This window comes from Eriocheir sinensis, chromosome 21, assembly GCF_024679095.1.
Source record: "Eriocheir sinensis breed Jianghai 21 chromosome 21, ASM2467909v1, whole genome shotgun sequence".
Classification (NCBI taxonomy): domain Eukaryota; kingdom Metazoa; phylum Arthropoda; class Malacostraca; order Decapoda; family Varunidae; genus Eriocheir; species Eriocheir sinensis.
Window position 1 is genome coordinate 8,566,635 of NC_066529.1, and position 24,270 is coordinate 8,590,904.

At 38.2% G+C, this 24,270-nt stretch overlaps 1 protein-coding gene across 6 annotated transcripts in view; it reads right to left on the reverse strand.

The window, feature by feature from the left end:
- LOC127001619 (YTH domain-containing family protein 3-like) overlaps window positions 1–24,270 on the reverse strand; it is a 33,832-nt gene that overhangs the window by 6,147 nt on the left and 3,415 nt on the right. For 2 of the 6 annotated variants that reach the window (XM_050866451.1, XM_050866454.1), the window contains exons 2-6: window positions 13,925–14,083; window positions 11,630–11,652; window positions 9,316–9,429; window positions 5,617–7,269; window positions 3,050–3,166 (exon numbers count right to left, since the gene is read on the reverse strand). In XM_050866451.1, coding sequence (XP_050722408.1) covers window positions 3,050–3,166; window positions 5,617–7,269; window positions 9,316–9,429; window positions 11,630–11,652; window positions 13,925–14,083 — 2,066 coding nt within the window. The other 4 variants (XM_050866453.1, XM_050866457.1, XM_050866456.1 and 1 more) reach the window with 4 other exon arrangements.

Sequence of the window (24,270 nt, forward strand, 5' to 3'; positions counted from 1 at the left end):
GGTTCAATTTCTGTACTAACTTACAGATTATAGCATACATGAAATATGATGTGAATCTTACAATAGGCCAAATAAATGCTGTCACTAATACAGGTGTATATTCCAAATACAATTTATTTAAGGCAAGAAACTAAAGCAATCTGGTTATTTGATTTGATTTTTTTTACTTTGATCTGGAAAAGTTTTCAGCATAAATAAACTTTGCTGCTTTCCTTTGACCGTCCAAATTAATGCAATAAAAGTATCTTTCTTCCGCACAACAGTTATGTAGCAGAAACTTCTTTTTTGGCAGCTTCAGTTTTCTTTGTAAGAACAGTTAGTTATAGGCCTTTTTCTTTTGCCTTAGCCCTAGGTCTGTCTTCTTTCCCATTAATGCACAATACTATTGATTAACGTTTTGAAAATACAAAGCAACATCTTATATGTAATTTAGCCAATGTTGCAATGAAACTTTTTTTTCATCAAACAATTATGAAAGACTGTAAAGAAGAATATGTTGAGTACACTACATTCATTTAAACTAAAATTTACTAGTTCATAATGGCAGATGCTTTCTATCATTCCTTAATTTTTTTCACTTCCTCACTCTCCACCTTTAATAGGATGATGAACATTGTGACTGGAAAAATCTGAAATTCAAGTGTCAGAACTTCCTTACTGTTATGAACCAATTTGACATTTTTCACAACCTTCTCATTCACCATGACACCAATCACATCAAAACATAATTGTTTACAACACAACTTTTGATGTGAATTGAACTGAAAAATAAATAAATAAATAAAAAATAAATAAATAACTAAAATAAAGAAATGAATAAATAATGTTTTTGACAGAATCGCATCAAAATTTGGTGCATGAGCAATCCAAGCTAGGCCTACCGAATAAATTAATTGTAAATTCTCTCGCATGGGTAGATTTGAAATAATAGGAATAAATATATACTTTTAATACATTTTCCAATATGTTCCAGTTTTCCTCAATTTTCTCAAAAACTATTGGTCATATAAAATTTATAATGGCAGCATTGGAAAGCTTCTTAACATCTGCTGTTATTGGTATATGCAACATAAAAAATTGATTCACAAATTTTCGAGCTCCGAGGTGGTGAACATAAGAATTTATTTTTCTTTATACATTGTTTATTCGGAGTCAGCAAAGTTCACTATATTTCCATTTCTTGGTTCTTTTTCTTTTATTAATGCAGAATAATCTATTACAAAGCCAATGATGTATAGAAATGGCAGGGAAAAAAAAACTTGTGGGTGAAATTAACCCCTTGACGGTGGATTTCCTACAAGAAGACATCACCAAGTTACAGGAATGGAACAAAAATACCTGCTACAATTCAATGAAGAAAAATGTTAAGTCATGCACCTTGAGAGGGGATATTCAGCATACCAATACCACATGGGAAACACTCCACTATCCACCACAGAGGCAGAGAAAGACCTGGGAGTATATGTTACCAGGATACCGGTAAAAGCCAAATCCATGCCAATTGCAGCTGACGGGTTGATAATAGAAAAAAAAAAATTTGCTGCATGCTGTAAAGCCATGTTGCAGTGGAAACGGAAACTTATTAAACTTTTGTTGCGTGAGTGGGTTAATAGTTTTCTAAATGCCCCCTACTGCACTGATTCTGATAGACATTCATGTATATCAAAGCAGTATTTTGTGTGTGTGTGTGTGTGTGTGTGTGTGTGTGTGTGTGTGTGTGAGGGAGAGAGAGAGAGAGAGAGAGAGAGAGAGAATTTTAATAGAAACCCTGCCACCTTAATAAACATCATAATATCCTAACATTCTCATAAAAAATATAAGCATTAATGAAGATTTCTAGGCATAGGATTTACATTAAGGAGAGCGTCCCCCGTGGGGGGGGAAAAAAAAAAAAAAAAAAAAAAAAAAAAAAAACACGTCTTCGTACACGCCTCGGCTAGCTTGTTGCAAAATATTATGAAGAGAGAAGCAAAAAAGAGTTATGGCTGAATCCCCCCCCCCCCCCCCTCTTACGCTCGTCACTTACGTCACTATATAACACTTGCCTGCGACGTGATGGGCTGGGGCTGACTACCATCCAGGTCCCTCAAGAAAGCCTACCGGCACTATAGGCTAGCACACACACACACACACACACACACACACACACACACACACACACAAAAAAAAAAAAAAGAAAAAAAAAGCTATAACTGTATTCATACACAGGTGCATACATCGTCATGTCTCAGCGTAGAAAATAGCCTAAGAGAATATTCGTATGGCATCTTGAGGCAAACTAGCATCTGCGATGGCCTTGGAGGCAGCAGAGCTGACACATACATCAGTCACCACGGAGGAGCCAGAGATAAGTTTTGCACATCGGCTCGTGACCAGGATTTCCAAGAAAAGGACACCATCAGACACACGACATTCGTCAAAACAAAGAAAAAAAAAAGGATTTCAGTAAAGAATTCCAACCGGGAAGGCATCATGGTTTAAAGGGTGAACTCTTTAAGTCCCCGAAGACTTTAACTCTCCTTTTTAGAAAACGGGATTAGTTTCAGTTTTTCCAGCAATAACTTTGCCGCTATTTGACCGATTTTAATAAAAATACATCATTGGAAAGAGGAGCTGAAGTGCACGCATTTCATCATGAGTTTTCTTTTCAATTAAGGGACAATTGTCGGAAAAAAATAAATATCGTTAGATACACCAACAAAATTAAGAAAATTCTCATCATTTAACAAAAGCAAAATTGAAAATTTTTCCATGATGAATCTTTTGAATTCTGCTTTAAGTTTCTTTGGTATTTTTTTTCAGCAGCGTAGGTCGTTAGATGAGAGAGAAATTGAAAGTTGAGTTTTGTTAAAAATTACAATTTATTTTTTCCTGCTATTATGTATCGACTTCTAGATCTGAAAGTAAGCGCATATTTCTTCACCATAATATACATTTTACATGAATGTAATCAGGATCATAAGCTAATAATTTAAGACATGTTGGACGCTCCCCTTTAGCAAGTCTTAAAGGTCAATGTTATTTTTTAAAATACTGATACCTCTCTCACCTTGTATGAATTTCCTGGGTGCCTACGAGTCTCTGTCTCTTCCTGGCGCTTCTCGTAGTGAGAAAAGTCATCAAATATAGAAGTAGTGTGACGATACTGATTGATAATCTTCAGCACCTGAAATATTAAAAATAATCTAATAACACTGAGTAATATACCTGCAACAGTTTGAAAATTAATATATGAATAAATGCATCCCCCTTCTATAAAGGTAAGGTAAAGGTGGGTGCAAACATTATAGCTGCTTGTGGCTGTGGTGCTCATCTCCAAACCATTGGGCCTTTGAGCCTGTTGTGGGTAAGACCCAATTACCCCGGGACACGGGCCAATGTGAAATCTGTGACTGCAACAGTTTACCTTTCCTCAGGCTTCCCCAGGCAACCATTTATCAACCTGCCTGAAAGGGAGGATAAACAACTGGGTGAGCTGCATGCTGACTGCCTAGGCTGGGATTCAAACCTGGACCCTTATAAAGCTTAATGTTAATACAGTGAACCCTTGCGATGAAAACATTCTCCAGTTGTGGATTCTATTTATATATATATATATATATATATATATATATATATATATATATATATATATATATATATATATATATATATATATATATATATATATATATATATATATATATATATATATATATATATATATATATATATATATATATATATATATATATATATATATATATATATATATATATATATTTATATATATATATATATATATATATGCTACCAATGGACCGTATTGGCTATCCGGCAGCAACTTGGAGACAAGAACTGTTTTGACTTCACTCAGTTCCTCTTTTCTATTTCGGAAAAAAATTATACTGGCTGTCGTTTTGAGCCAAATGTCTAAACGTGGTACCTCCTGGTAGAAAAAAATGTATTTAACCTTTGCTGGTAAGGTTTTAAGGTTTGCGTCTGTGTGTGGTGTGTGACCACTGAGGGGTGAATGTGCTGCGGGCACATAAGTCTCCTGAGCAGCCCAAATAGGAAAAACACAGCTTTGAGGTTTCGTATTTTTTTTGCCCAGGGATTTATTTTGCTCTCCAGCAGCTTCAGAATGATTTAACTTGCTGTTAAATAACTGTTAGTAGCTATTTTGACATCTGGTCTTAAGATTAGTGATTTACAGACGCTGGCATCTGTAAATCACTTATCTTAAAACCAGAAATCAAAATAGCTACAGGTACTTAAACTAACAATTATTTAACAGCAAGTTAAATCATTCTTAAGCTGCTGAAAAGCAAAATAAAGCCCTGGGCGAAAAAATATGAAACCTCCAAGTTGTGTTTTTCCTGTTTGGGCCGCTCAGGAGACTGCGGCCCACGGCACATTCGCCCCTCAGTGATCACACACACCACACACAGACACAAACCTTAAAACTTAACCAGCAAAGGGTAAATACAATTTTTTTCTACCAGCATGTACCACGTTTGGACATTTGGCTCAAAACGACAGCCAGTATTAACTTTTCCCGAAATAGAAAAGAGGAACCGAGTTAAGTCAAAACAGTACTTTCTCAGAGTCGCTGCCGGATAGCCAATACAGTCCATTCTTCTACGGGGCTGTATCTCATGTACAGACTACTTCTTACTTGACTGGCTCACAACCTTAGATAGGAGACCCTGAACTAGCAGTCATGTCAGTTAAGATACCTAGGACAATCTGTTTGTACACAAACTTCACTATGCCTCAAAAACCTGGGCATGTAAATGTGTCACAGCAGGCATGAATAGCAAAGTAAAGCTTACCTGAAATCAGGTGGGCTAACTTAATGGGTTGCAGTAAACCATGAAGATAAGTATTTATGAAGTATGGATGTGAGAGAAAAGGTTGACTGTGCCATATGAAATAGGAGAAATAAAATTCACTAAGATAATTTGTAATGTGACGACAGTGTATTAGTACAAGAAAAGCAAAGGGGTTGGCAGCCCTGTGGATGATTATGTGACTGAATCGATAGGACTGGGGAAGACATAGTCAAGAGTAGTGGTGTAGCTATGGGGGGGGGGAGGGGGGCAATACCCACCTAATACCCGCCACTGACCTGATCTTAGAGTATGCCGTAGTGACCGTCTATGTGGCATCAGAATGCCCCTAAGCTCCATTTGCCTAGTGCCTCCCGAACTCAGCTGTCCCCCCCCGCTTGATAGATACCAAGCTATGCCACTGGTTGGGAGGAGTGTGTTTTTATTGAAGAAAGGGAGTGAATGAACAAGAACTGTGGTCAACTCCTCACGGAAAGTTCCTAGTAGAAAAAGGGTGTCAAACTACTGATTAAAAGGAAAAGTTGCAAAACAATGCCTGCTATTTATAAATTTCTTGTAACTGCTTTAATGAGATTTTTGTGTAAATAACATTTCCCAATGCAATGATCCATTTTGCAAATATTCATTATACATTAAGTCAAGAGCAAAATCCTATTGGTAATCAACAAAAAAACTCGAACTGGGAACTATACTGAAATTAATGTAGGTATTGAATGTAGAAATTAATTTGTTTTTGTCACAAATACCCTAAAGGGAAAAATAAATCAAGGTATAAAGCACTGACCTGTTTGCCTTTTTCATAAGGTACCTCCTGTGTGTCACGTGAGTTTGTTACAGGTTTGTTTTCATTGTTTTCCAGTCGTATGTGGCGTAGTTGGTTATTAGGAACATCCTTTACATAAATCCACTTGACATGAAACTGTCCTTTCCACTTATCTTGAGCCCACACTGATGATGATGAATTATAGTCCACTATTGAAGTCATTTGAGCCACACCACAAAAATGCCCTGATCCATTCACAGAGAAGAAAAGGTACACAGGACCCTTGCCTTCTCGCTCACGGAATGCAGCATCTAATCGCTTATTACCATGTTCTGTTGAGCACCAAATTTCATATTTAATAGAACGATGAATGTCATCCTCAGAGTATGACTTAATCACAAAGAAACGGGAATTTTTAGGATTAAGATCAAAGTCCTTTGGGTTGTAATCATTACGCATACGAAGACCTTCAAGGATTGGGTCATCTGGCTGAAGCTCTGAGGGAATCTGGCCTGGGACATGGGGCAATGGGGGTCGCTGTGACACTGGCACTGGGGGACCACTCTGAGGGGAGGAGGGGAGTTCAATGGGTGCATGTATAACCCCACTCTGGAGTAGTGGGGGTGGAGGGTTCTGCTGATGCTGATGCTGTTGTTGTTGTTGCTGCTGCTGCTGCTGCTGTTGCTGCTGCTGCTGCTGCTGTTGCTGCTGCTGCTGCTGTTGTTGCTGCTGCTGATGTTGCTGTTGTTGTTGTGGTGGTGACGGTAGTTGCTGCTGCAACTGAGAGTGCTGCTGCTGTTGCTGGTGCAGGTGCTGCTGATGTACATGCTGCTGATGGATGTGCTGTTGGTGCTGCTGGGGAGATGCCTGCAAAGTTTGCAAGGGGGGCTGCTCTGGTTGCTGTGCACCTTGCTGCTGTGGCCCTGGCTGCTGCACCTGCTGGGGAGGAGGCACCTGGGGTGGAGTTCGAGGTGGTGGTGTGGAGTATGATGTTGAGGTGGTGGAACGCGACCCCCCTCTTGGAGCTTCCCAGGCTGGGCGTGGCACTGGAGGGGGAGCAACAGGCTTTGGTCCACTTCCATTCTTACCCTCCCACGTCCCAATGTCCATATGGCGGCCAGGCACAATTGAAGACATGGATGTTTTATCACGGCGCCCCTTTGGCTGAGGCTTGGCTGGCTGAGATGCAATACTGGCCCAGGACATACCCTTTTTAGTCTGGCCCAGGCCAACTGATGACTCTCCCCCCGGGCTTCCCCCATTTGACTTAACCTCAACCCCTGTGTTACCATTTGCCGCTCCATTTTTTCCAATTCCCGACCCAGCCTCTCTGGGGAGGTCTTGACCTGTCTTAGGATCATTTGTGGTGAGTCCTTGGACACCTTGGTCAAGAGCCTTTACTCGCTCATCAGTGTAAAGGTTATCCCGCTGGTAGTAATCGTCGTAAGGTTTGTTTCCCCCTCGTACATCAGATCCTCCCCATGCGCTGTAGTCACCATTCCCATGAAAGCCGTAGTTAAAGCCGGGAGGGTTGAATCCACCAAAACTGCCACTACCAAACATGCCATCAATAGCACTGTGTGAATCATATCCCATTTGTCCACCATAACCTCCGAGGAAAGTTTGCATATGGTCACCTCCATTGCTCCAAGTGCCATCACCAACTCCAAATGCCTGCAAGAAAGATGTGAATTTGAAAAAAAAAAATACCATAGAGCTAGAATTTGAAACAAAATTTAGAAAAAAGTTAAATGCATTGGGAATGGACAAAGTAGCCTACATATGTTAAGGATCTTGTAGTGATCATAAAGGATTGCCTGTAACTACAGAGTATAAATTAAGCATTAAACGTGATTTTTAAAAAAATATGGTAGTTATTAACTTATAGATCAAAACTGGAATATGCATAGGTGGTTTGGTTCCTACACCAAAACTTATAAGAAAACTACTTGAATCACAAAGATACCTGACATGAAAAAGCTGATAAGTAATTTTTTTCTTTGAAAGAAGAGCAATTGGATTTGATTACTTTATGCAAGTTATGATAATATGGGTGAAAGACCTCAGACACAAAAGGGGCAGATAAGAAAGGAGACACAAATAGAAGTAAAAAACTATGTGTTGAAGTACACAAAGGACATCTTTCCTAACTTTTTTTTTCTGGTGACCCCAACTGCATACCTTATGACCAAAGATGGAGAAATTGTGTTTAGTATTTGCATTCAAGTACAACTGAATACAGTATATGGATGTATTCATACTCAAATTCTTTTGATTATAAGTAAATGTATTCTCATTTGTATTTGAACACCTGGGCAAAGTATTTGTATTCTTTGAATAATCTGAAGAATTATCCAAAACTTATTACCAGGAATAACCATTCATTAGATTGTTGTTATCTTCAGCTAGCATGCAAAGAGAAGTATATCACTATGCCTCTGTTCACTCAAACTGTCTCATAGCCATCAGTAATTAGTCTGTTACCGCCCCTAGTGTGGACAAAAAATATATTGTGTCAGCTTTGCCTGAACTTGTGAGAGTGAGTTGATGAAATTGAAGAGCTACTATTCAAAGTGTGTTGTTTTTACCTGACTTGTGCACAGATATTTAACGTACATTCTCTATCAAGATTACATTATTTTTAATAATGTCTACTTAGTCATCATTCCTTCAGTGTGCAGTGCTATGCTGAGTTAGTAGCTAGGAGGGATTCTTCAAAGAAAAGTATTCATGAATGCATTCTTAAAACTTTCATAAAGCAATTGAATTTGTAAGTAATTGGAATACAAATTCAAATACTTAATGAAAGTATTCATGAATTCCTTCACTAAGCATTTGAATTTGTATTCCAATTCCTATTATTTCATTGTATTTGTATTTGCATTCATAATCTTAGGAAATTTTAAGTATTCATATTCGTAATTGAATACTAACTCATGTATTCACTCCATCCTTGCTAAAGGCTGCAACCTCACCGATGAGATCAGCTACACATCATTTACCTTTTATTAAATGCCTAAAAATAAAATATAGTGTTAGCTTTTGATTCGTGGATTTTTTTATTCGCCGATGTGATTATTTGTAACAAAAAAATATATAAAAAAAACTTCCACAGTCTGCAAGTAAGGGTAATACCTTCTCCAATCTAGTAAGAGCCTTGGTACTGACCTAAATCTGGCTGGCAAATTTCTCAATATGACAATGACACTGAAAATGCACCTCAAGTTGTGGTCCGGTTGCAAACTCTCCAGTAATCTATTTGTTTGTTTGATACCAGACAGAGCAGAGGACCTGAATCACATAACTAGATAAATGAGTAGTAAACAGAGCTTCCATCGTTTCCTTTACATGAACTGGCTCTCTCTCTCATATTATAAGTCTAAAATGTGCCGAGCAACTTGCTGAAATTAGTTTCAGAATTCTGCATTTCACTGGGGTGCTGGAGACTATGAATGACAGATTCATCTTTCAAACCACCCGCAATTAGATTACTAGAGAAATACATGTGTGCAAGTCTTATTTTCGTTGTGAATTTTAACTGAGAATATAGGCTTCAAACTCATCAATCAACTTTTCAAGTTGTTAACACTGATATTTTGTAAAACAAAATCAAGATGTCTTTTCTTATGATTATACCCATCTTGAGTTTCAAGCAAAATGCAACACCACACAGTGATCTTAAAAGAAAAAGGTTTTCTGACAACACATTGGATAATTTACCTGATAAGGGGTGGAGGGCATGTAATAAGAGGACATATACGGGTCAGAAGCAGCAGCTGCCGCGGCCATCGATGATGTCATGGGACTTGTGTAACTCTGGAATGACGAGTAATTCTGCGCCAAAATTAAACTGCATCAAAATATCAGGAAATCTATTATAACTACAAAAAGTCTGTTAAGCATCACAAAAATGTTTATATACACTTCCCAACTATAGATAAGCTAAGCGATTTATGAAAATTAATTTAACTTTTGAGCACCATTCTGTGAAACTAAATACTAAATAAGCAAGAAACTTGGGGCACTACTGCATTATTATACTTATAATTATTGCTATTAGTATCAGCAGTATTGGTAATTATAATTATTACTATCATTATCATTATTATTATTAGTAGTAATGGTAGTGGTGGTATTAGTAGTAATATACATAGTCCGTTTTGTTCTGTCTGTCCACTTGCAAACGTAGATGTGGCACAAGCACATTGTTAGTTCGTGACTGCGTGAAGATCAACTTTATATTTTCAGTGATATATTTGAATGTTTGTGTATACATAAAACCCTCAAGTCTTTTTATATGAACTGCAAACGTGCCAATTTGCATTGATAATCTACCATATAAGAACACAAAAGAACAATTTGTATATCAAACAGTATAGCCTAATCATACTCGAACAATTTATAGCCTTTCAGATACTCATATTTCATCTCATTCAGGTGCATAAAGTGACATCCGACTTTGCAAGTGTCTATACACAAGGAATTTTGATATGTTGCATGTAAACAGCATGGGTAGCATAATATTCTAAATAGCTTAGCATCGCATTCAATAGTTATTATTTCCTATTTCATGTTATTTTGATTATTAATCATTATTTACATGCAGTAAATTATTAAGATATCCTTTATATGCACTATCAGAGCCAGATGTCTTTTACCTGAAATGAGCAATCAATTAATGAATTTGAAAACCATAGATTGTTCGAGCATGATGTGACTATGTTATTTGATACAAGCTTGTCTTTTCGTGTGCTTGTATGTTAGATTATCGATGCAAATGACTGAATTGTTTTTTGCAAACATAAATATTCAAATATATTATTGAAAAATAAGCTTGCATGTCTACCAGAACAGTTGATTTTCACATATTCACGAACTAGAAATGTGCAGGTGCTACATCCATCAAAATTCCCGCTTTGTTGGTGGACAGATGAAATGAAACAGACTAGTAGTAGTAGTAGTCATAAACTTTTTTGTCCCCAACCTGACTACAGGAAATGGAGTATTAATATGATAATGATGAGCATGATGTTTAACCTTATTATTACAATTATTTCTTTATATTTTACACTGCTACTTTTGAATACAGTACTGTCTCCAGAATTGCGAGTTTCAAGTTTGCGATTCACCAAGTTTGTGATAGGGACCCCCAAAAATTCAATTTTATTGAAAACTGAAATTGTGATATGACCCGAAAAGAAAAGGAAAAGGCTGCTAAAACCGGGTTTTTTCACACCTTGTTGTGGTCCTTGATTCCCATTCTCGGTCTTACCCACCCCCTGGACCTTTCGATTGGCCGTGGGAAGCATGGTGAGTGGGATCCGGGCAGCCAGGCGTATGTATGCGAGCAGCCCTACCGCGCCGGGCCCGAGCAGCTGACGGGCAGCTGATGATGGTGATGGTGATGATGAGCGTTGGCGGCACGGCCCCCGCATCGGCGCCACCCAAACGGCACCTTCATCGGGGCCCGTGCGTGTGTGGCTGTGCCCATCGTGGGCCCAGGTTCCCCAGTCTGCCAATTCCCACCTTCCACATGTTGTGCGGGACCTCTTTCTTTTCTTCCATCTCTTCCTTTTCAAAAAGAAGAGATGGAAGAAAAAGAAAGGGGTCCCACGCAACTTGTGGAAAACAAGAATCGGCAAATTGAGAAGCCCAAACCCACAACAAACACAGCCACACACACATGGGCCCCGTCAAAAACACTGTTCAGGCGGCGCGGATGCAAAGGCCATGCCGCTGACACTCACCATCACCATCATCAGCCGCCCGTCGACTGCTCGGGCCCAGTGCGACATGCACTTGGCCACCCAGATGGGTGGCCAAGCGCAAGATGTCGACGGTGTTCAATTTTCCCCATAAGAATAATGGTTCAAAGTTTGCGATTTCAATGTTTGCGACCCACAACGTCGACCTATTTATTGCAAACTTGGAGACAGTACTGTACTGCATTAACAGAATAGAAATATCAATTAGCATCCTATACTTTACCACAGGCGAGGTGGAGTGTTGTCTCGAACCAAACCATTTAAGTTACCTGATCTTTGGGCCCATTTGGCACTGAAAAAGTAAAACAAAAAGTAAATATTAAACTCTTTTCTATGATAAATCAACATGACAATTTTGTGGCATGCTTAATACTATATAGAAGAAATAGTAAAACTTTGACTATCTGGAACCACCAAATTTCCAGCAAAGATATGGCCAATTTAAGATTAAAAATTCCAAGAAATATCGTTGAAAAATTACATAAATCCGACCAATGTAAGATATGAAACATCAGCGTCGCACTTCCACTATCTCCAGAGTATGCCTGCCCTAGGTTCAGCTGAGCCATTGGCCACACAACATTACACAACTTTACTCTTACAAGTTTTGGCAAGATGGCAGCATTAACCAAGCACCTGAACCAAGACCAAGATCAAGCTCTGCTGCATTTTCTTACTTTCAACGAATATTCATTCAACTATGATTGCTATTTCCAGTGAAAGTCACCTGTAAGAGCAGCTGAGGGAATATTATAAGGGAGTTGTTTATGAAACAGCATGCGCTCAGCTGATCCAATGTCCCGTTGGACTCACTAACCCACCTGCAGGGAGTTGCGTGGCTAACGAGTCAACTGTACACAGGGTGGCCCTGTGTCCAGTTGCAACAGAAGTAAAACTGACTACACTCATTAACTGCGCCTTCTCCTTTGTTTATCAACACTGCCCCAAGCAATGACTCGGCAGGGCTTAGTCTTGGTCTAGGTCCAGGCATTTGGCTAATGCTGCCATCTTGAGAAAAATGCTATATCTTCATTGCCATTACCATTACAAAGGCAATCCTACACCCGCTACTATAGTTCAACCAAATTGTCGCGTCCGTTTCGGCGTAGGCTTCCGCGGGTCCATTTCTCCCCTTTACTCTGCCACACAGTCCCAACATCTATTTCTTCCTCTCATATGTTACCTTTACCTTATATATGAGAGGAAGAGATAGGTGTTGGGACTGTGTGGTAGAGCAGAGGGAGGAATGGACCCGCGGGAGCCTCCGCCCAAACAGACTCGACAATTTGGTTGGACTATAGACTACATTGTACAATGTTGCATGGCTAATGGGTCAAACAGCCCATGATAAGTATATCTATATATACCTGTAGTCAAAAAATGCATGTCTGAGTGTAATAATAATAATAATAATGAGTATACATGTTTGGTTCAGTGAAATTTCATGGGGAGCTTTTGGAGTATACCCCAAGTATTCAGAATTTCCTCTTAAGCAGCATCTCTGAATCCCAGCGCTTGCCAGTTACTTGGTTTACTGTATATATATTATTTACAATTGGCCAAACTTACTAGATACCTTTTATTTATACCAACTACAATTGGCACAACCTATATGTTTTCTTTAAACAATTATCACTAAGGTACAATGATTTTCTAGTCGTTGCAGTAAATTTAGATGACCAAATATATCACAAACCTAACTATGATGTTGATTTTTTTAATTTGTTACTTCAGTATTTCTTCAATAACATATGGCACTCTTACAATAACATGTCTAATACTCTCTAAAGTGAGTTGTAATATAACATAGATTTCCCTCTCCCCTGGAAATAAGAATTCAGACAAACTAGCGCAATCTGGTATCTTTTTTGTCATAAAGACTTCATTTAACAAGAGAACTGTACAGGTGGTCATGAAGTGGAAGCTTACTCCATTATTCAATATAATAACAAGGTACATTAATGAGGCAAAACAACATACTTCCAAAAAAATTAAAAAGCTCAACTGATGACAATGTGTGAGCACATACAGTAAACTTTTGATAAGCCGGACACCTTAGGCCTCAGGGGCTTAGAGGTCATTCAACTTACCTATTTTCTAATTTATCCATGATACAACTTTTGAAAGCCTTTGGCATACAGAACTCAGAAAAGTATGATTTGACAGAGATATTCCAATTTTTGAAGGGACAGTTATCAAGACATAAAGGAAAATTACAACTTGTCAAAGCAACTCCATACTGATTTAAAGAAAAAAATATCTTTCATCTGATTTCTTGCATGCATCTTAATGACTAAGGCAAAAAAAAAAAAAAAAAAAAAAAAAATAAAAAAGGGGAAGTGGGACAAAGCTAAACAAGAATTGGTAAAAAAGGTGATGAGAGAGGAGACAAGATGTAAAGTGAGGGGGGTATGGGAGGAATGAGGAGAGGGTGTAAGGAGTTGAGAGGGAAAATGAGAGGGAAGAATGAGTTAGTATGTATTTTATTTATCACAATTTCTTTTACTTTTTTTTTATTTATTATAAAATAACTGTTTAACTACTTGTATTTTAGGCACACTCACACACATTGGAGGACTGGGAGGAGGACTTTTGAGGCAGATGAACGACTTTTTGGAAAATAGGGAAATGAGGACGGTGATCAGGAGTGTGAGGTCCTCGTGGAGGAAAGTAATCAGTGGAGTCCCACAGGGGTCGGTGCTGGCTCTGGTCATGTCTGCCATCTACATCAACGAAATGGCAGAGGGAGTGAACAGCTAGGCTACCTATATGAGCTTGTTTGCTGATGATGATTGGAAGTGAAGAGGACTGCACTGCAACAGGACCTAGACAAGACATGGGTATGGTGTCGTAGATGGGAAATGGAATTTAATATTAGAAAGTGCGGTGTGATGGAATCTGGAGAAAGCAAAAAGAGAATTTTAGGTAATTATACATTGGGAAATAAGAGCATTAAGAAAACATCAATGGAAAAGGACCTGGGAGTTACTGTATAAGATAATTTGTTGCCAGAGAAACACATAAACAGAATTGTAGGTGAGACATGCAACCTGGTGAGAAACATAAACATTGCTGTTCAATATCTGGATGAGGAAATGATGAAGAAACTGATCATAACCATGATATGTCCAAGGTTGGAATACGCAGCAATAGTATGGTTGCCGAGTACAAAGTATAATATAAGGAAAGTAGAAAGGATTCGGAGGGCAGCAACAAAGCTGGTTCCAAGACTAAGAGATTTAACATATGAAGAGAGATAGAAGTAGTTGAACCTACCGACAATGGAACAGAGGAGGGAGAGAGATCTGATTGTGGTATATAGGGTGATGAGTGGGACGGAAAAAGTAGACAAAAAAGGTCTAATAATGTGGGATACAAGGGAATCAAGAGGTAATAGAAAGAAAATGAAAAAAGAAGCCTGTAGAAGAGACATAAAGTAGAATAGCTTTCCACAAAGAGTGGTAGAGGCCTGGAACAGCCTGGAAATATATGAGGTCCTTGAAAAGACACTTCATGAATTTAAGGCCAAGTTGGATTATAGTACGCAGATATGGAGATGGGACAGTACGTGTAGATTCACAATCTGAACTACCTCCTCCATATTACTTGTGGCCTTGCCATCTGCATCTATTAGAGATAATAACTGACATCTGCCAATGCCCAGTCTTTTCTTGGTTATCATGCTCTTACTATTCTTTACTTTCTTTGATCTTGTCCATGTTAAATTCAAAGCTATCACTGACTTTCCTGTTACTGATAAGTTTTCTCAGTTTTGCCAACTGTCTAATTACTTATAGTTCTAATTTTCATATATTTGCATGTCTCCGAGATATTTTGTTTGCCATATTAGTGTACTACCACTGTTCATTTGTGTCTTTCCTTCTAGTTCTAGTGCTACTTCCATTACAATTTTAGTTAATTTTTCATTTGTTTCCTCTATATCTCCTTCAACCTCATTCGGTAGACTTGAGAATATGTTTTAAATTTTCAAATTATGGTAAATAGATAATGTTGCTGAGTATTGGCAAGAAGTGCACCACCTGGATGTTTTGAAAACAAATGGTTAACACATGAAGCTTGACAACCTGCTATGATAGTAATGATGAATGCACAGGTTATAGTTTGTTTACACTGGGTGAGTTCACTAACAAAATATTGATTGTACAGAAATTTAAGGGTAGTGAAAGATGTACCAATTACTATTGCAGTATAACATGAATGATAAAAAATAAGGAAGAGAAGTTTATACTGGCATCCCTCACTATACAATCACATTAAGTTCCTCAAAAATTAACAGAAAAGGAATTGCATGCCAATAGTTTTAAAATAGTCAAACCTCGGTTGACGAGTGCCTTAGTTTACAAGTGTTTTGATTTACGAGCAAAAAACCACTAAAAATGCCTTGGTTTACGAGCATCCTGTTTGTGCTAGTCTCAGACATGAGCATGGGTTCCTGTTGTTCGCAGCAAGACAAGAGCACTCAGAGCGGAAAACAATGGGAATAGGGTCTCAAGCTGGTATCAAACTTGGCCTTTTTCCTCCAACTGTGTTGGCAATAGGCGCAACAGGCAACTACAACTTTAAGCTGTTATCTGGCGATCAAGAATTACCCCAACGTAAGTAAGAATTACCCATATCTTGCGAAATCCTTGCGTTTCTTGTTCTGGTGCGTCAGATTTTCAAAAAGTCCCCCCAATTCTTGACAAGAATTGGGGGGGTGTCGCAAGTCGAGGCGGGGCTGGTGACACAGGTAAACACACCATGCCGCACCTCCTCAGGCCTATGACGATGACCATTTCCTGAACTCCCTATGGGTAACCCTGCCAGGTTGGGGTGGATATAGAGTTCACAAGGTTACTGTTGTGTTTCTGCTGTACCACAGATCATTTTAAAGCATCATTGTAGGATAAGTAAGAACTTTCTGGTATGAAAACATCATCATCATCATTAGAAACAAGAAAGTGAAACAATGCCATTGGTCAATATTATGAAGTGAATAATTTTGTCGCATGCAGTGATGGTAAGTAGCTAGGGGAATGTTCCTAATGAACTGTAGATTTCGTAATTGTGACTAAATCAACGCGTGTTGTCCTTGATGAGTGACAAAATGAGAAATTGTGTTGGTTCATCTAGTCATACGGACAAGAAAGAGCTCTCTGGCAGATCACGGGAAGGAGATGGAAAGAAGTCTCAAGAAAGGGGGGTAGGTAATTCTTGATTGCCAGATGATGTGCGTCACACACGACTAAGATCGGTTGCCCATATTCATAACGTAAACAAACCAGTCGCCCTGCATTCACATCTTCTTCTTCTTTCGACCTGTAATGCTTGGTATCACTTCTCAGGTCCTCCTCCTCTCTGTCCTCTCTTCATGGTGCCATTTGCAAAAGTAAGGGCTGTTGTGGCTTGTGCTGCTGTCACTCAAATTATGGATTTGTTGCTACAGTTACTTGGAGGGAAGAAGCCATTGTGGGTACAATCATGGCTTCAAAGACGCGAGGACAGAAGTGTTGACCCAAACCAACAACTCGCTCCCGGTTGGCCGTACAGGCAACCGTGGTTGCTCCTTGCTCCAACGGTTGGAGGAAAACGCCCAGTGTGACACCACCTTAGTCCGCTTTGCACACTCGCAGAGGTAGCACTGAGTGCTCACGTCCGCGTAGATGTTGTGTGCCATCTTTTTGTTTTCAGCACTATATTATTTACATATTATGCTATATTATTATACTATATTATATAAATATTAATTATCATTGCTAGTTGTTTGTAAAATTACTTTCATTCTGAACAAAATAACATGTAAAATGATTTTTGTTAATATTTCTTGGGATATGGGACTCATTAATGGGATTCCCACTAATTTCAATGGGGAAATTTGTTTTGGTTTACGAGTGTTTTGATTTGTGAGCAAAATTCCGGAACGAATTAAACTCGTAAACTGAGGTATGACTGTATGAGTTGAGTGGGGATATGTTCTTCACCACCTCCCCCACCCCACCCTCAAAATATAAAATATGAGCAGCATTCTCTCCAGCTTCCAAGATGGCATTCTTCTTGATCACAGCCAGAGTTACAAGTCACTCTGTTCTTCATGATCATGCTTTAGAATGTCCAGGTTCAATTTCAATGTAAGTCAGTCCCTCTGATTTTTGCCCTGGCTCTGGTACTCACCTTCACTATGCTTAGTTGCCATTACTGCTGTGACAGAATTACAAGATAGACTGAATCCAAATACTTTGCAGCTAGCAAATTACAAGAAAAAATGGACCTGTCCAACTATGGCAGAGACTAAATATAGCATGGGTAAGGAATGCTCTCTTCTGTGTGGCACAGTGAACTTGTGGTCACACTACCACCGCAACCAAATGACCATGTAATTCCACAACCCCTATGTACCACAGTGATAATGTAATTGCATCACCAATCAAGACAGATGGTATAGCCATCAATCTTGCAGCAAAGGTTGCCTCCAGTATATAAACATTAAAAAAAAAAAGCTCAAGAACAAATTATCTTTGTAAGTTGTGGATTGACACCTCAATATATCATGACTCACTCATCAATCCAGACGCTGTTCTCCAACAGCTCATTTCGACTGCATCTTTTCATTTTCCAGCTGTTCTTTATTCCATAATCATCTTGATGCATGTCACTTATATGATAAAGTTGGACAATTCTTACTTTTATGGTTACAGTTTTACTTCTAAAAGTTCACAGTTAATCTAATGGACTGTTTGCTCTCTATTCCCAAATTTCCACTAACATAGATTCCTCTCTTCCCCATCTTCTCCTCAACCCAAATAACCTCATCTTGTTCTATTCAGCCTAGACAGTGTATGAGGTGTTTCAATATCAACTACTTCTGCCCTTCTTCCGTAAAATACAATTATTTTGCTCCAGTCAACATTCACTCTGAGATTCCTTTTCTTGCAGCTTTAACCAAGCTCACTACTTTTTGCAACTCAACCCTTCCATTCAACAGCAACAAGCTATCTGCAGTTGGACATGCTACTAGTGACAGTTCCATTCAATATCAGCTGCAATTCAGAATTAGGGCTATATCAATACCAATATTTATGTGAATGTAGATATATACACTCATTACTGAACTGATAACAATACCAGCACTCTGATACTTTGTCAATACTGATACCAATGTCAATATTAGCACATCCTATGGCGTACAACATTCCTAAAACTTTCAACCATGTTGCTGACCTTTAATTAACACTGGCAGTGATCTCATCACGATGCATCTGTACTAACATGCATTTAGCTAAACTTCAAAATTTAGAAAAATCTTACAAAGCCCTCCTACCATATTCATTTACTCACAAACCACTATTATTTGGAGGGTGGCTAGGGACCATCATACAGCTCTATTTTTTTTTTTTTTTTTTTTTTTTTTTGTAACTTGACAAAGGTCAATTTATTTCCAGGTTTTGATATGCAGCTTTTGCATATGTTCAAGTTGTAGGAGGGTGAAAGAGTGGATGGAAGCTGTTCCAGAGCTTACCAGTGAAAGGGATGAGGTGAAGATACTGGTTAATTCTTGCAATAGTGAGATGAACAGCACAGGGATGCGCTTGAGTAGAAAGTCTTGTGCAGCAGGGCTGCGGGAAGGGGGGGGAGGCATGCAGTTAGTAAGCTCAGAAGAGCATTAAGCATGAAAATAGCACTAAAGGGTAACAAAGGAAAGAACACTGCAATGATCTGAATGGCAGAAAAGCAGCAGTTAAAGAAGGATACGGATGTGTACAGCACAAGTACTCCGCACAAGGATGAACATGACCATTGTACAAACAGTCGGCTCGCCTTATCTGCGGGTACCTAGTTCTAGGATACCGGAAGATGTGCAAAAACAGCTCACATAAAACTGCATAATTTTACTCTATACTTCTTTATAACTAGAAATATCATTTCTAGGTACTACTATCAGTACTGACTACTAAAACCTATGTTAATCATACTAATACAGTATTCTAGCATACTGTATGCCACCATATGAATACAATGGGCTATATTTATTCTTACCAGGTGTTACCACTGGCTATGTCTTTGGGTCCATTAAGCTTGAACTATTCTTTCTTTGTCGTAAATTACCCGTGTTTCTCTGGGACTTGCAACAATTACACTCCAATACAAGATACTATTGTTGATAAAAATGTAGTTGATCATTCATGTTGTTCTATTTATTGGTAAATCAGAGAAAATAAATGACCTTGGGAAGCTTCTCATTAAAAATCTTTCTTGCATGAAATGCCTGCACAATAAAAAATTAAACAGAATTGGACTTTTAAAAAAAAATCTGTCTATATTACAATATTTGCTGGGTGCCTGCTTTGGGTGAACAGTCATCCCTCAAATAGTACGGGGGTTAGGGACCCAGGATCCCCTTACTATTCGAAAATCTATATTAAACTAGTGCCCCCCTTAGAAACACTCATGGGCACTCCTACGGAATCTGAGTCCCGCCTGACTCAGCTGTTACCTTCGGGCCCAAGTTGCCAGTTATGCATTTTCTGCTGCAGTCACAGTGCAGTGTTACCACGCTGGGGGGGTCGAGGGGGGCACAGATCCCCGTTAGAGGTCAGGTTATAGTTCAGTTGGAGTAGTTTAAATATACATCCCTTAACTATATAATATGGAGGCGTAATGTTATATTTTGGAGGCATGGAGTTAATCTCCACAATTATCGTTTCATATCTCATTTCAAGTATGATTTAGAGAGTAATAGAAACTGGTAGAGAGTAAGAGAGAGTGTGAATGTATGACATGGCTCACTTGCTGACAATGTGGAAGGGAGTGCTGCCAGGATGGCTCGCTTGCCCAGCGTGGTAACACTACAGCAGAACATGCATAGCTGGCAACTTTGGTCGGCGAGTAGAAGATAAGCCAGGTGGGACCCAGATTCCATAGGAGTGCCAATTTCTTATTTAAGGTAAGAAAATGCCTATTTATTTATTTATAATAGGTTAATTTATGAATAAACAGAGAAGGAGGGCCCTTATCTCCACTCTTGCAGTATGCTTGAAGCACTGGCAGTTACTGCGGCAAGAATTTCTTTTACACTATGATAGATACAGCAAACACTGCTCTCATTCACATGGTATGCTCTCCCTACCGCAACGTAACTCATCCCAAAACGTAACTTCTCCTAAATCTGAATTCTTCTGCAAGGTGAACACCTTTCTCAAATGCTTTGGGGTACTTTCAGCAGGTGTTTTGGTAGAACAGTGTTGCCACTCACGCCATGGCTACTTGGTGACGAGCGGGAAATTTAAAAATCCTAAAAAAATTCTTCTATGACAATCCATATAAAACCGAAACCGTACTATTGGAAACCGTAATATTCGAGGGATGACTGTATTACAGTATTAGTCTCATCTTCAACAAAACTTATCAAAAACATTAGGGCGTCAAGTAACTCAAAAGAAATTAGCAACCATTGTTTGATAGTGTTACTCTCCACCCTCAACTCTTGGCCTTAAAGGTCATCACCTTTGACTTGCCCACCCTCCTAATATAGTCTGTTTCATTCCATCTGTCCACCAACAAAGCGGGAATTTTTATGGATGTGGCACCTGCGCATTTCTAGTTCCTGAATACATGAAAATCAACTGTTGTCATAGACATTCAAACTTATTTTCCAATCATATATTTGAATGTTTATGTATACAAAAAACAAGTCAGTCATTTGCATCGATAATCTAACACACAAGCACACGAAAAGACAAGCTTGTATTAAACAACACAGTCACAACATGCACGAACACTGTTTTTTTTCTTCAAATTCATTGATAGCTCATTTCAGGTATATAAAAAGACACCTGGCTCTGCAAGTGTAAATATGGGTGTCTTAATAATTTAATGCATGTAAATAACGATTAATAATCAAAATAACATGAAATAGTAAATAATAACTGATGAATGCCATGCTAGGCTATTTCGCATATTAGGCTACCCATGTTATTTACATGCAACACATCAAAATTCCTTGTGTATAGACACTTGCAGACCCAGATATCACTTTATGTACCTGAATGAGATGAAATATGGGTATCTGAAAGGCTATAAGTTGTTCGAGTATGATCAGACTATACTGTTTGATATACAAGCTGTTTTTTCGTGTGCTTGTATGGTAGATTATCAATGCAAATTGGCATGTTTGCGGATCATATAAGAGGGCTTGAGGGTTTTATGTATACACAAACATTCAAATATATATATCAAGATATAAAGCTAATCTTCACACAATCACAAACTAACAATGCGCAGGTACCACATCGATGTTCAAGAGTGGACAGACGGAATGAAATGGACTATAGCAGCAGGCGTCCACCCAAGGTCTTGGTCCACCCCACACAACGAGCACCAGTCAGTTGAGGGCGGAGTATAACATGCTGGAAGTGGAAGCCAGGTACCTCACGACGACAAATACACCCGGTCGTCCTTGTGTCATGACTAACTGTTGAGTTGCTTGATGCCCTAAAATGTTTCTTGATAAATTTCATCAGAGAATGGTACACCCTAATACTCAGTAAATATTCTAATATAAATATAATTTTTTTAAAACTCCAATTCTGCTTGATTGTGCAAGGGTTTCATGCAAGAATTTTTTTTAATAAGTTTCCAATAGTCATTTATTTTCTCTCATTTACCAATATATAAAACAACAAGAATGATCAACAACATTTTTATTAACAATAGTAACACTTATTGTATTGAAGTGTAATTGTTACAAGTCCCTGAGAAACACAGGTAATTTATGATAAGTGAAAGAATGGTTCTAGCTTCTTGAGTGCAAAGACGTAGTCGGTGGTGACACCTGCTGGCTGGCAACTCTGAATATACCCCATTCAAGGTGAGGCTATTTTCCAAGCAGTTCTTGATGAGTGAAACTGATTTGCATTTGCTCAGCAGCTTAGTGAACAAGTTGATGAGTACTTATTTACCAAGCAGCTCTAAAATTGTGGGTGAAAGACACACTCAAGCAACTAATGTGTATGTTGAGCAAATAGGAGGACCATAGAGGAACCTTCTTAAGTGTATAAAAGACATCCTGAGAGACAGGCAGATAAGGACAGTGATAAAGAACAGCATATCAAGATGAAAGTAAGTAACAAGTTAAGTTCCACAGGACTTAACTCTGCCACCCATTAATGTTTCTTTTTATGTCAACAACATGGTAGAAGGAATGAAGTTATGCAAGCTTGTTTGCAAATGATGCAAAGATCAGGAAGGATATAAGAGCTGAACAGGACTGTAAAAGACTGCAAGATTTTGACAGAATTAATGAGTGGAGCCAGCAGTGAGAATTGAAAATTTAATGCAAAAATTTCCAAGGTACTGGAAATGTGTAGGAGTACTAAAAGGCAGTCATGGAATAACTCAATGGTAAACAAAAATATTAAAATAGTAAAGAAGAGGACCACGATGTTCTGGTCCAGGATGACTTTTTACCCCCCCAAAAAACAAGATTGTCAAAGCTGTTGCCAAACTTAGTGTCATTTCAAAACATGGATAGCGATGAAGAAATTGATAGTGGCTTTGATCTGTCCAGTGAAATGTAAACCTTCATACAAAGTAACAAACTAGCAGGTGATCCTTTTACTAGAATATTTATATAATCTGGGTATAATTGGAACTGTACAGCTCCAAAAACTACAGAACACAGAGAAAGTTATGTTACAATACTCACTAGATACATACACAGCGGAGTATATGCACAGTTAGAATTAATTGATTTGTTCAGTGATCCATGCCATCAAAATGACAAAATTACCTCAATGATGGTACCAAAAGATGCATTACATGAGCTACAAGCGTATTTAAAGTCTTGCAATTCGACAAGAACCCTTGGTCAACAAAAGCTGTCTGATAACTATTTTGATAGAATGTTGTCTCAAATTAAATTCAATAGATATCCATGTAGTATCTTTAAATTACTAAACAGTATTAAAAAAAAAAAAAAAAAAAAAATAAATATATATATATATATATATATATATATATATATATATATATATATATATATATATATATATATATATATATATATATATATATATATATATATATATATATATATATATATATATATATATATATATATAATGATTGGAATGTATTTGCAACGTCCTATGGCTGCTAGAACAATTGCTTATCCCAGCACATTACCCAAGATATCCTGACTGATATAAATGCAATGTACCATCGTTCCTGTGACTGCCTCTGTCAGCCTACCCTATCCTCTTAGATTAATATATAAAAACTTTAACTAAAATAAACAAAACTGAACCATATTTTGGGGACAATACATGGGCAGAGTTAACAGCAAACTCCCAAATTAAAAGACTAATTTTTTGAGTCACCACCCTTCAATTTTGGGAGATAGTGGCTGAGCGCTCGGTGTGTGGACCCTTTGTCCTGGAGGACCTGAGTTCAAGTCCCACCCGTCGCTACAAGCTAACAATTATCAGTCATCACCGAGTGGCCTAAGACTATCCACACATGCTGCCTGATGACCACCTAATATAAACAGGTTGAAATTAATATCATCAAAAAATAATACTGAAGTCTCCCTTACATTTATAGCCTATCTATTCTATGTGCACCTGAAATTATTATTTGTTCCTTAGTTTGATTTGGATACGATACAAGCTCAGTCAGGCTAAAAGAGGTGTTAAAACTTCATGACAAGCTTATGTGGACACCCTTTGTGGTGGCTGTGATTATAGCTACTGTTGGCCTTTAATATATGCAAGATACATAAAAGGAACACGCGCATATATAATACAAGCACATTTATGTCACCCCCCTTTAAAAATGCCCTGGCCATCCATTTATGACTATACAGGAGTTAAAACACTGAACTGATGAATGTACTGTATGATGAAATATTTTATTA